The 13,531-nt window shown below is 33.5% G+C and overlaps 1 protein-coding gene across 1 annotated transcript; it reads right to left on the bottom strand.

Annotated features, from left to right (window-relative positions):
• Nucleotides 1-2,803: 2,803 nt before the first annotated feature.
• LOC100373551 (DNA nucleotidylexotransferase-like) lies at nucleotides 2,804-11,738 on the bottom strand. Its single transcript, XM_002731887.2, has 9 exons — nucleotides 11,542-11,738; nucleotides 10,362-10,563; nucleotides 8,891-8,989; nucleotides 7,734-7,913; nucleotides 7,364-7,435; nucleotides 7,070-7,193; nucleotides 6,553-6,685; nucleotides 4,532-5,075; nucleotides 2,804-3,008 (listed from the first exon to the last, which is right to left on the bottom strand). Exons 1-9 carry the CDS (start codon nucleotides 11,718-11,720, stop codon nucleotides 2,922-2,924), a joined length of 1,620 nt encoding a protein of 539 aa, XP_002731933.1. The 5' UTR covers nucleotides 11,721-11,738; the 3' UTR covers nucleotides 2,804-2,921.
• Between the last annotated feature and the right edge of the window lie 1,793 nt (nucleotides 11,739-13,531).

Below are 13,531 nucleotides of genomic sequence, written 5' to 3'. Positions count from 1 at the left end.
GAGGATGAAGTTCATTTCGTTTTACGGATTTCAGATGTCACTATAACAATATGAAATATAGAAAGAAGTCATGCGTCTCATGTTATTGTTTGCGCGCAAGATTAAGTTATGGAAAATGTCATGGAAGAAAAATAAATCCACTCGGATGAACCGAGTCTTGTCGTTCAATCATCCTACATGACCAACATTTCTACAATTAAGATAATGAGCAAACGAAGTGTGTATAGGATTTGTTATTGCTGAATTGTTAGACTTATAAAGAGCATAAGACATATTGCTTCGTGATGAACAGCCTTGAAATAGGGGAGTAATATAGAATAACACTGAATCCGGCAAATTTTAGTGTTCTGTTAGTTTTGATTTGTTGCAAAATAAATTTATTTCACAGGCAAGTCGCCAATTTCTTGAAAAGATATGGAATGCTATATGTTTAGTAAACTCATCTAGAATATCTTAATTGCAAACTAAGTACTCCCCTAGCTATTCCCCACGGTCTTACAACCTGGAGAATTATTGTCTTTATTCTTTATTCTGCCCTAATTATTAATTGAATTAAATTCCAATACAGACAATATAATAAAACCAGTAGTCAGTATAAAAATACCATGATGTATATCTTTGACAACGATGAATTTAAGGTTCATAATCGGTAAAAGGTAACATGACGCTACCCAATTACAATGCTACATCGAGTCAGACAGATATCGCTTTGTAAATATATTGCAATAATGTCAATAATAGAAAACTGGGTTTATATATTGCATGTTAGGACGCTATACTGTTCATTTCGCACTATTTAGTGACTAGATTAGATTTCATCTCAATCTGACATGCCAGCCTCTTTCAATATTGAAACACAAAACCTCAGTAAAATGTGCAAGAAATCCGCATTATCAATACAGAGTGAATATTTTTTTTTTTTTTCGTGCAAGATAATTTTAGATTTTTATACAGATCTAGTTTGGAATGACGATTCAGTTCTTCCTGCCAACTATGATAATCGATGTCAGAACATCATGACTTAAAAGCGGCCAGCAAACATTTCTCATAACCCACACCTTGATTAATCCATGCTTCATCAAATCATATAAAAATAACAGAATTTTCAATTTATAGGCCCAGCACGTTTTCTATGTTTTTTATAATTAACTTTCTCTGACTAAATATCGGCAACTGAAGTTTTAGACATTAGAAAACCACGTGTTGACATTTCTGCCATCTAGTGGCAACAATAGGAAAATGCAAAATACGTGGGTTTACATGGTGAGTATGTATCATACCACTAAATAGATGACAATGTAACAATTGATTGAATCCCCCCCAAAAAACACAGGTTTCAAAAGTCGAAATATTGTTCAAAATTGTTGAAACAATATGGAAAAATCCAAGCAACAATAATCCAAACAATCAATGTCAAAAGGCAATATTTACAAATTCGAGAACACACAGGGGACACACAAACAAAACAAACAACATACTGTCAAATCGGTGAGAGAGATACATGGACCTCAAGACACAAACCAATAGGTGATGTCAGGTGTTTCGAAAAGAGTGAGCACATCCTGCTCCACATGTGGCACCCACCATATATCTCTCTGAGTCACAATCGTGAATTTTCAGGTCATCCTCGTGCAAGACAATTGACATCCAGCGCTTCTATTACCATCTATTTCATAGAAACATGATACTTGTCCACAAGCTGATGATACTTGCCATAGAACTTTTTAAATGACAAGATCAGTCTTCTCTTATAAACCCTTGACTTAATAGTTTAAAACAGAGAAGACGAGAATACATACTACATGCTCTGCCATAACGATGTATTATGTAATCAAATTTTCACCAGGTATGATGTTCTCCAGATCAAACGTCTACAGAATGGATGTAAATAAAACACACAGATTTGTTAACTCTTCTACCATTCAACATACAGAAAAAAACACACAAAGAAACATTGACTAACAACCACAATATAATTTGAGGACTGATAGAATAGTTGGTGGTTCAAGACATTTGGATACAGCTATAGGGTGTACAAACAGAAACATACGAGTTAATCTTTGCCAATATTGTGATAAAAACACAAATTGGTTAAAAAAAACTTTTTTCAGAATTTTCATTAAAAAAAAGAAGACAAATCCATTGTCATGACAACAAATTTGACCAGAAGCTGCTAATGTGTGTTACCAACACTTCATTACCAGACTCATGGGAAACCAATAAATAAGGAATATTTTTTTTTTACAAAAACATCTTTTAATTTAATTTATTCAGTTTATGATTATGAAGTATTCTAAATAAAAAAAAGATTGTGTATTTTACATTGGGATACAAATAATTACTGGTAATTTAATAAAATTGACTAAAATATGCCCACTAAAGCCATTATAAAAATATTAAATACGTTAAAAAGTTTTACAATGTATTGGTAGTATATATATAATTTATCATAGTCATCTTTACACAATATCAGTGAAATTAAAAATTAATTTATTCAGTAAAAAATATACACAAAACATTGAAATACAAATAAATAATTATTCTAAATAAAAAAAAAATTGTATATTTTACATCGGGATACATATCCTCATTAGTAACTTAATGAAATACATTAAAATATGTCCACTAAAGCCATTATAAAAATGTTAAATTACATTAAAAAGTTTTACAATGTATTGGTAGTAAATACAATTTATCACAGTCATTATCTTTATACAATATCAGTGAAATTAAAGTTGAAATTGATATGTACAATCTATTTATAATAAGTTAAAATGATCATGGATCAGTCCTATCAAATATCTTTATTTTTTTTTGTAAAAGAGAAAGGAGGATCTGGAACATAATGCAGCAAGGCCTAATAAAGTGATGACGATAAGCAAAAAAGAAGAAGTGGTGTTTGACAGATTTGAATTTCTGGTTCAACAGTTCCTATCTTCATGTTCTATCCAAGTCAGCTTCAAATGTTCAAAGATTTCTTGTTCTGATGATGCCGGGATGTATTGTTGCTGGAAATGACAGAACATAGTGAAACTATTACAGACTTGCATTCAACAATATCACATTAAAAAGCATGGTAACAGTGTCTAATTTTTCAAAGGAGATGCAAAAAAAATTAAATTGTCATAATAAATTGTAATATGGCCATGGTAATTTTATTAAACACATTTTTTTTGCAATTCCTGTGGGTAGAACAGACTTTTAAACTTGACTTTATTTTGACCACTATTTCAGTCCATCCACTCCAATAACTTTTCTATATCAATTTCTAGACACTCACTTATTGGTGTAATAGAAGTAATGTGTTATGGCTATGATTCATTTCCAATGCCATTCATTTTTTTAAAACACTAAAACCTGGTTACTGTTCTCTTCTGGGTTGTGAATATTCATTGTTGTAACATTCAAATAAATAAAATATAATTATGAGTTTTTGCATTTGCCCTTGAGTCAATAGTCATGTCGGAGTAATTACTGAATGATTTATCTGTGAAGCATTGTAATTGAAACATGCAATATTTGTTACACACTTTACTCATCATCAGAGTATCCTGACTTATCATACATTGTTTCAAAATACCGATTCTGAAGTGCGGCGACGGCATGAGAGCGAACATGGTAGAAACCGTTGCAGTTTGTTCTTTTTGTTTCAATTATTTATATTCAGCCAATTAGAGGTATTCCCACTAATTTCTTACATGGTCCAGATCATATCGATGTATATCAAGGGTATACTGCACGTTCTGTGCCATTCTTTCAATTTTTGTTATATTGCATTGTAAGTCTCCAGATTGCCATTGGGCTTTCTGTTAGTATATACATCCTGAGTTTATGTGCCGATTGGTGCTGATTGTGTAATAGATATTTTTAATTTTGCATACTATTTTTTGTTATTTTACAAGTCATATGGACTGCATGCAAAAAATATAAATCTTTCAAAGCATCAATTGAACATGGTTTTATACTGTGTTAGCTTTACTGCAGCTGACTGCAGCAGTATGTCACACGCAACGATTACCGTAATTGGTATAGTACAGGTGTGATGGTTCAAATACCAAAATGGCAACAGTAACAGAAAGACTTCCCTGGCGGCAATGATAAAATACGAACACGGAGCCATCAGATGAGGTTTCAACTGGTACTGGTATTATTATACTCTGCAAAAATCAAGTACAATAACGCGGTAAAACTCCACTACTCCAATAACTAGATACTTAAACTCCAATACAATTCAACGAGATCTCCGATCTGATCTCAGTGCTGAACAACTCCCCTATATATACCCACACTGTCTATAAATAGACCATTACATCAGCATACATAATGAGTCTGGAATTTACTATAAATTTCTAGAATGTTCCATTACCTTCTATTGTCTCCTACAGTTGTTCTATTACCTATTCAACCAGTTTCTAAAAAAAATCTAGAATATTCCACCCAGACACAGCACGGTTCTAGAACATTCTCAGTGACACGGAAGTGGTAAATAAGTCGTATGCGACACAGTACTAGATATAATGTGATAACTTACATTAATTCTATCATAGAGACCATGACTTGATAGCATCATACCAAGTTCTCTGTCAGCATAGAGTCTGATGGATCTATTGAACATTTTGGAACCAACCCATCCTAACAATGCATATCCATACTGACTTTGTGGACACACAACAAAATCCACTCTCACAGCCCTCCATGTTCTGTCTTTTGGAAGATCAAAGCTATCTGTGTGCTTTAGTATATAGTCATCGGATTTTGTATTTGAGGAGCATGACTTGCCACCTTGAACCTTTTCTGTCGTTTTAGACGCACCACCACAACTGGTATACTTGTCAACCATAGATTTTTCAAGTCTGAAGATGCTCAAACTTTTTTCAAAATGATCCAACATACTTGATTTGTAGTGTTTTGGGGATTTCAACGATTCTTTGTGAAATGTATTGGCTTGTAGACTGCATTCCAGTAAAAGATTCTTCTGTTTTAAGTTTGTGATCAGTTTTTGAAGGACACCTTTCTCCTTTCCATTATCTGGGTGGGACATCAATAAATCAACATCATGTCCAGAATCTTTTCCCCTGTGGTTAAGAATACAAAATACAACAATGACATACAAATCAACCAATGGTAAACTCTGTTACATACAAATCCACCAATGGTAAACTCTGTTACATACAGATCCACCAATGGTAAACTGTGTTACACTCACATCCACCAATGGTGCACTCTGTTACACAGATCCACCAATGGTACACTGTGTTACATACAAATCCACTAATGGTACATTGTGTTACATACCGATCCACCAATAGTACACTGTGTTACACACAAATCCACCAATAGTACACTCTGTTACACTCGCATCCACCAATGGTACACTCTGTTACATACAGATTCACCAATGGTAAACTGTGTTACATACCGATCCACCAATGGTACAATGTGTTACATACACCTCCACCAATGGTAAACTGTGTTACATACACATCCACCAATGATACATTGTGTTGCATAATGAACAAATAACGAGAATTTGCTTTCAAAGGACACATATCACAATAGACACTATTTTTGTAAAATCACATTAAACAAGGATTTCATTCCAATTTTTGTGGGTCTGAATGACAATATTCCTTGCTAAATTTATTGGCTGGATTGTATTCTTCCTAACTTAACAAGCCATGCATGGCCCGTTAGTTATCAATTTTAAGATATATAGTTTTGTTTATAGTAATATAGCTGGAATATAAACATGTCAGGAATATGATTATGATGATTGTTTAACATTAAAATGATTGACATTTCTTTCTGATTGTCAAACGAGTATTGAGAGATATTGCTCTGGAACAGCATTAATTAAAACAAAATCAGCCATTTTGAATACATGTATAATGAATACATGTATATAAAATTTGAACATAATCAGTCAAAGCATGTCAGAGATATGGCTCTAGAAGCCCATTCATTAAAACAAAATGGCCGCTAGTCAGCCATTCTGAATCCGATCTGAAAAATAAAATTATTTTTTAGCACAAAAATGGCCACCATTCAGCCATTTTTTAAAAGGATCGTCAAACCAATATTTCTGCATATCCATGACATGATATATAATGAATATTTAAAATTTGAACATAATCAGTCAAAGCAAGTCAGAGATATGGCACTAGAACCACATTCATTAAAACAAAAAGGCCACCAGTTGGCCATTTTGAATCTTATCTGAAAAACAAAATGACGTGCATCAAGGTCCTATAATATCCAACGTATATACCAAGTTTGAACAAAATCCATCTGTAAACAGCTGAGAAATGCTTGATTTTGATGATTTTTTAGCACAAAAATGACTGCCATTTGGCCATCTTGAATCAGATCGTGAAACAAATTGATGTGCATATGTATAATATCATGTATGATGTACGTGTGAAGTTTGATTGTGATTGGTCCAGGCATTTCTAAGATACAGGTCCAGACGCACGGACACACAGAGGTCAAAACATAAGTCCCGTTTTCAGACTGCGTTCGAACGGGGACTAATTAAATAATAATTCTTCATACCTTATGAATCCTCCTGTTATAACAACAGTAAAATCATTGGATATTTCCTTTATCTCTTCAATTATGAAATTCCTGATAGCCTCAGCTTCCCGTCTTATCACCGGAGTTTGTAGATCATCATAAAACCTTATACCTGAACAAAGAAAATAAAAACTGCAAACAAAAACTTGGGGGCAGGGTGGGTTGTTGAAATCAGCAATGAGAGAGAATATATGGTGTCAGCAGAATTGTGTGGGAACGAGGTTCAGAACAGACTAAAAAAAAAATACAATTTCTTCATTATGTTATTTAAACTTTTTCATATCTTTGGTTTTGCATTGGTATCCATGGTGACAGTACTTCATCAAATCAAGCAATTGGACTAAGTTGCTACATTGTCAATGACCGTGGAAATTGTATAGATTTTCCGATGAATGATAAAAACAAAATGGTGAAGCAAACACAAGATGCTGCTACAAAACAAAACAAACAAAAAAACAGACAAAACCAGACAAGGTTTAAATAACTATTATAATACCATTTCTTTGATCTGCTGTTAGATGAATAGTTGTTGATTTCTTGATATCCTCCAATGTTCGATATCCCATATTGTACCATTTTCGTGCTGTAGCCGGGCCACAACCATAGATACCTACAAATAACTAAAAGGTATAACCTTGTTATCGTCTCAAGAGGTGTACATACAGCTGTTTTTTGAATGTAGATAACAATTACTTATTTTTCTGGGTTAAAAATAAACCATGATAAAACCATGAGGGCGCTGTCCTCAAATTGACACACTGCTGATACCAGGTAATATATACATGTATACCTGTATAGTTTTAAACCATTCACTTGACTTGATGTCTTCTATTTCAGTTGAGTAACCTTTCTCTAATATTTCCTGAAAATTAAATTATTGTGAAAAATCAGGAGAACTGGGATTGCAATAAAAGATTTTTGGATTTACTGGTTGCAAAGCTACCCATCATGTGCCTGGGTTGATTCAGATTTTATTGACTCAAATGATTATACAAATATAATACGGGCAGTAACTTTGTGACAATTCAAAATGATGATAATCATAGGTTTCTTCATGATCGACTCACTAGATACAAAATTGTAGATATTTCTAACATTCATATTTGTACAAATGTAGATTCAAAAGACAATAATTGTATTTGATGTAATTTATTACTCACCCTAATAACATCTTTACAATGCTTGCCGATGTCTTTCAAATTAGCAACATCTCTCATACTCGTTACAGTATGTGGTAATGATTTCAAGGAAGCCGACGCTCTCCTGAAAGCCAACGCTCTAGAGTAATCCTGATCACCACCAGTGTAATCAGCGTTCTTTTCAAGTACCTCTAAAGCATCCTGGAAAATGATTTGTAAATATCAGCACTTAGGACCTGTAGTAATTTCATAACTGAAGAATAACATAATATTCATTGAGTATTTCCATAGACAATAGAAGACTCCAATAACTGGAATGGATATGTCTACCCTAGGGACCATTCTTGGCTACTGAGGATAAAAATAGTTTTTGCCACTAACACAAATAACACAATTAATTTTTGTTTTTTATTCAATTACTCTTAGTAATATTAGCTAATGAAAAATCATGTTTATTTTTCCTATTTGTTATAGCAGATTAGAATGTGTGTACTCAACAATAATACTTGCCACTGTGCACACTATCATTTGTTAAAAATCCCTCATTATATTGGTGCCCTGCTTTATAGGAGATATTATTTCTTTACATCATACATTGTGTTATAGAGGTGCATGATATCGTAATTTTAGATATTAAGTAGTTATTGTGGCTGATGAAATATAAATCTAATTAGCCACATTTGATTTCATTTAGCATTGGCACTAACACAGACAATTTCACCTCTGCACGTCTATGCATCCGTGTGTCCAAATTTGTATCTCTGCCTGGACATTCACACTGTTACACCATACATTTGAGATACATACCCATGAACATTTATTTGTTATACAATTTAAGATGTTAGTGCTAACAAGTAAATAAAATTTCTGCCATTCAAAGTTGGTACATATATCGGGAATTAGGAAACCTTAATGCACATCACTTTGTTTTGCATATCAGATTCATAATGGCTGACTGGTGGCCATTTCTTTTTTTTTCTTAAATCCTGTTCTAGAACTCTATTGGCCCAATCATGTTCAAACTTCACAAATACATATAATACATTATGTCCCACAAGATTATGTATTTTGCAAGTGCGATGGAGGTTTGTACTTATGGAGTGCTTTCTAGTTCTGATGTCACATGTGACATGAGCAGTGTCTATTGACAACAGCTTGATTGAATAAACTTTACTCACTGTAAATATCTTGTTGTGGTGTTTAAGTGGTGTTCTCCTCTGACAGGCATATTTAGTATCTTGATACTCAGCTTCATCTTCTATGGTTGCTATGGTTTCCTAAAAGCAAAAACTGTCAGTTATGGATCTGTAATTTGTTTTCAAATTACAATACAATAACTATGTACTGTGGAATACTTTATTTTCGCTGGAATTAATTTTCACTGAAAAGGGTTTTTGGGAGTTTTGCTTGGAATTTATTTTCACTGATTTTTGATGAGATTAATGTAAAATATAGGAAAAAATTTATATTCGCTGGTTTTTATTTTCACGGAATCATCCCTTCAGCGAAAATAGCGAAAATAAATTCCAAGCGAAAATAAAGTATTCTACAGTATTTGGTTCAGATTTTCAAACTTCCACTTATCTAAATTGTACAGAATAATCTGTCTAAATATGTCTTACATTAGTAACATAGGTAAATACTACAAAGAACAAGTTGAAATTATGCAGGGTAATCTGTCTAAATATGTCTTATATTAGTAACATAGGTAAATACTACAAAGAATAAGTTGAAATCATTGATGACAATGTTACTTGCTTTAAAAATTAATAAATCTCATGAATAGGCAAAGCCATGATAACCACCTCGAAAGTTAAGTTATGCCCTGACTGCCTAATTAGCCTAATCCAATTGCTGTTTTACTGGCTTTTCACATAGAGATTGACAACTATTGACAAAATAGTTTGCTACTCTGACATTTCCTAAAGTGATCATCTTTGCAGTGTTCTTCCAAGAAGTATACTAAAGCATCGCAGACAAATTTGAAAGTGGTGTTACCAATGATTCACTCGTCTTGTCTAGTTTATTGTCCACAGTTTTATATGTAGCTATCAAATGTCAGTCCCACTGCTTTGTATTAACTCCATTTGTGTGTTTATTAGCAGTAATAATGCTCCTTATTGAAACTCTAGCTCAATAAACAACTGGGAACTAGTTTTAGTGCTGGTCAAAATCGCTATTACATTCAACCCTATTGGATAAACCTGTGGCGTTTAATAATGACATCTATGGAAACTGACCTTCAATCAACAACTGCAAACTATGCTAGTTAGAGTGCAAACCATTTGTGCAATATAACACTTAAAATTTCTAGATAAATCAGTCTTTTGTTACATCAGCAGTGTATAAGCTCAACAGCTATAGATGCAGAAATTTGTACCAAGCCCTTAGCAACTACGCATTTTTAGATCAATGTCTATCTGTATAATAGACTAAGATAACAAAAATTGGTGAATTTGATCTCTTGAGACTGAATCCACAAATTCAAAAATTGAGCGTAACATGATGTAAGTAAAAGACAAAGTACTTATGTCTTTGAGTGGCAGACAACTGGTTAATGCATGAGAAATGCAACAAAAAAAACATTGTGTGATCTTGCTCATTACTGGTTCTGGCAGAGCACCTACTCATGGCACAGTATCAATATACCTTTTGTTCTTGTGGAAGTTTGTGTTCAGCAGTAACTTTGATTGGTTTATTCTCTTCCATGCTGGCAGTGAACCAGTGAATGGAGACAATTTCAACTTCATTTTCCAGATAAACGTGTTTCACATCTCTGTACCTTTTATTCAATATTTCTAATACTTTGTCTCTTGTCTCAAGTTCAGATATGATGTGAGTGACGTCATTACTGTAATGAGACACATATAAGGGTTAGTGATCAAATTGGATGAGTTAAAGCAATAAATCTATTTGAATATTGTTGTGTCCGGGAGTGTCAAAGTCAAAATAACTAACAATGTTCCTAGGAATATTGCAATGTTGCAAGGACGATTGCTAGGAAAATAATTATCCCGATCATTAAACCTTGGTGTCCGGTGTAAAAGTTGCATGGGATCCACATTTAACATGTTTACACATATTCATTGATATTGTTACTTATTTTGTTATTCTTATTAATTTACCGCCAAAGGCACTCGGTACTGTGTTTCTAGGGTAATAAACAGGTGCTAAAAGAGTCGGATATGTACTTAGCCGCCGGCACCGCTCTAGAACCACTGACAGCACTGATTGTGCAATGTAACGCGGAATCACAGGTGATTTTATCATGAGGATGTCTGTAAACAGGGCTACCATAGTACCATTTTTACACAAATTACAGAGACAGCGAAGATGTGTTTAGAAAGCCTCACCAGCTGTGCAGGTCTCATGCCACTAATTAACCAATGGCTGCTCGTCAATTTAAATGCCTAGCAAGAACCAATGAAATTTTTTAAATATTATTTTTCTCAGGTGCTTCCTATTTGAGGGCGTAATCACCTGGGTCAGAGGTGAGACCAACATGTGGTCTTTTGTTTACTACTTAGCGGCTGTGTACCTGTGGGTTTATTCTGTGTGTTAATGGATGTTCTAATCTTGGTGTTTTTCCAGTGATTTCTCTTGGTGCAATCCAAATACAGTAGGTGTGTCTTGTTTACCTGAGATTTGCAAGAGTTTGAGCTGGCCAACATGTTAGTTTTTTTCATATGGTTGATTACTGGCATGTTGATTTCCCATTTTTGAGCCATATTTTCAACTTTCTTCGTCATTTTCATATAGCAATCTCGTCATATGTTAACATTGTCGTCTATGGAAATTCAATTAGTGGTATGAGCCCTGCAGAACATACCTGAGATTATCCGCAACTGGAATACCTTTCCCCCTGGCAAGCTTTTTCAGATGATCCACTCTCACCCTTGGAATCTTGGCGTCTACAATATAAAGAAGGGTTCCGGGGAATTTAATCGTAAATTGTTGCTTAACAGCAGGCCCCTTTTCAACTTTCCGTCTTTTACTGGGCGCAGCCATCTTGGTTTATTTATACCGATTACTAGTACATGACAGAGAACGTAAACCGACAGAGGGCGCTGCCTGTGATTCACCAAGAAATGTTCAAGCGAGCTTACTGTAAAAGGGTTAATTACTCACTGGGTTTTAATTTTGCTTATTTTGCTGACTGGAAAATGCGCTAAATTAAAACAAACCCATTGAATATGTAAAGTTTAGCATAGAACATATTATCTAAATGATAAAACCGTGAATTTACATTAAAACCCACTGAATATGCCTGAAATGGTAAATCAGCGAAATTTAAACCCAGTGGAAATTAGTCATTTTACAGTATCCAAGTTTTTCTTGCCAAATCGGCTAGACCTAGTTGATTTTCAAAATGAATACTAGTAGTTTGGTTTCAGAATAACATGTCAACCCACACCCACACATTTATTACAGTCAAGAACAACTAGCGAGAGAACAGGAATTCAAATACGATTGATGCATGATTTGTAGATCTCGGAAAGTTATTTAGCAGCGGCTTTTCAAACAAAGCTTTTAAAATAAAATGTCACAACATTTTATTTTCACAAATTCTCAACATTATTAAGGACATGTACGCTAATGTAATAAAACCGACTGTATAACGTGAATATAAAGGACTAACAACTGGTTTTCTATTCACATCCGGTGTCAAACAAAGCTGCCATCTAAGCCCTAATTTAATTAACTTATTCATAAGATCTGATATAACTTAGATATAGAATGTTGTCATTCGTCATTATTAAATAACTTAAGAATTAGCTGTCTTATGTATCCAGATTACACTGTCATTGCACTCAACTTTTTTCGTAAAACTTCCCAAAATACATTTTTAAGAAGGACTATTTATTTACAGCGAATTTGGCAGATATCCAATTCTCATTGTTTCCCTATAAAACATGCAATCGAATATATAAATAGCATAACTAACTACCGTAAAATACAAAAAAAAAACAGAGATCGAAATCCCCCCCCAAAATATGACAATTGTATTGTTTTGATATATCATTTGCATAATTAATGACGTCATTCAACAAATGTAACACATGTTTTATACCGCACATCAGTTTATACGTTCAACTTGTTATAGAACATGAATGAAAAAAGTCAAAAATGAGCGTTATAGGGGCAACAATGGTTTTATTCGATTACAAAAACGTAAATTTCAGAAACTTCCATTATAGTTCTAAATAATAAGCGGTCCGGATAAATTGTTATCTTTAATGATAAGCATGGGTTTGAATATAAGTGTCAACGAACATAGGTGTCGCCGTATTATTGAATATTGAAGTTTATAATTTACAATACGTCATACTAAATTTCATACGTTATACTAAATTCATACGTCATACTAAATTACTAGCAACTGAAATGGTATACTTGAACTCAAACACACACATGCACACCTCAATATTCTTAATTGAGATAGACACACTTTTGTGACGTCATTTCCTGCAGAAGCATCCTGCTCAATACAAATTCAAGAAAGTTTTTATATTTTTTGTTTATAATTTGCGAATATATTGCTTCAAGTTTTTTGATATAAACGTGATATTTCTGTAAGTGGATAACGGAGTTAATACATGTAAATATATGAGAAAAAAAGTAAAAAAAATTCAGTTTCCAGACGAAGAATCCCGAGTCCAGTTAAGTTAAGTTAGAAGCAGAATATGGAAAAAATTAACGTTCATATTTGTTTGCCATAATGGTCGACAAAGAGATATGAACTTTTCGTTCTTGTAACCCTTTTAGACCAGTATTTTAAAAATCTGCTTCGACCCTAGACAGCACTATCTGAATATATT

This window comes from Saccoglossus kowalevskii, chromosome 10, assembly GCF_978046115.1.
Source record: "Saccoglossus kowalevskii chromosome 10, keSacKowa6.1, whole genome shotgun sequence".
Lineage (NCBI taxonomy): Eukaryota > Metazoa > Hemichordata > Enteropneusta > Harrimaniidae > Saccoglossus > Saccoglossus kowalevskii.
Note: the sequence above shows the minus strand (reverse complement) of the source record. Positions and strands in the feature narration are given on the sequence as shown.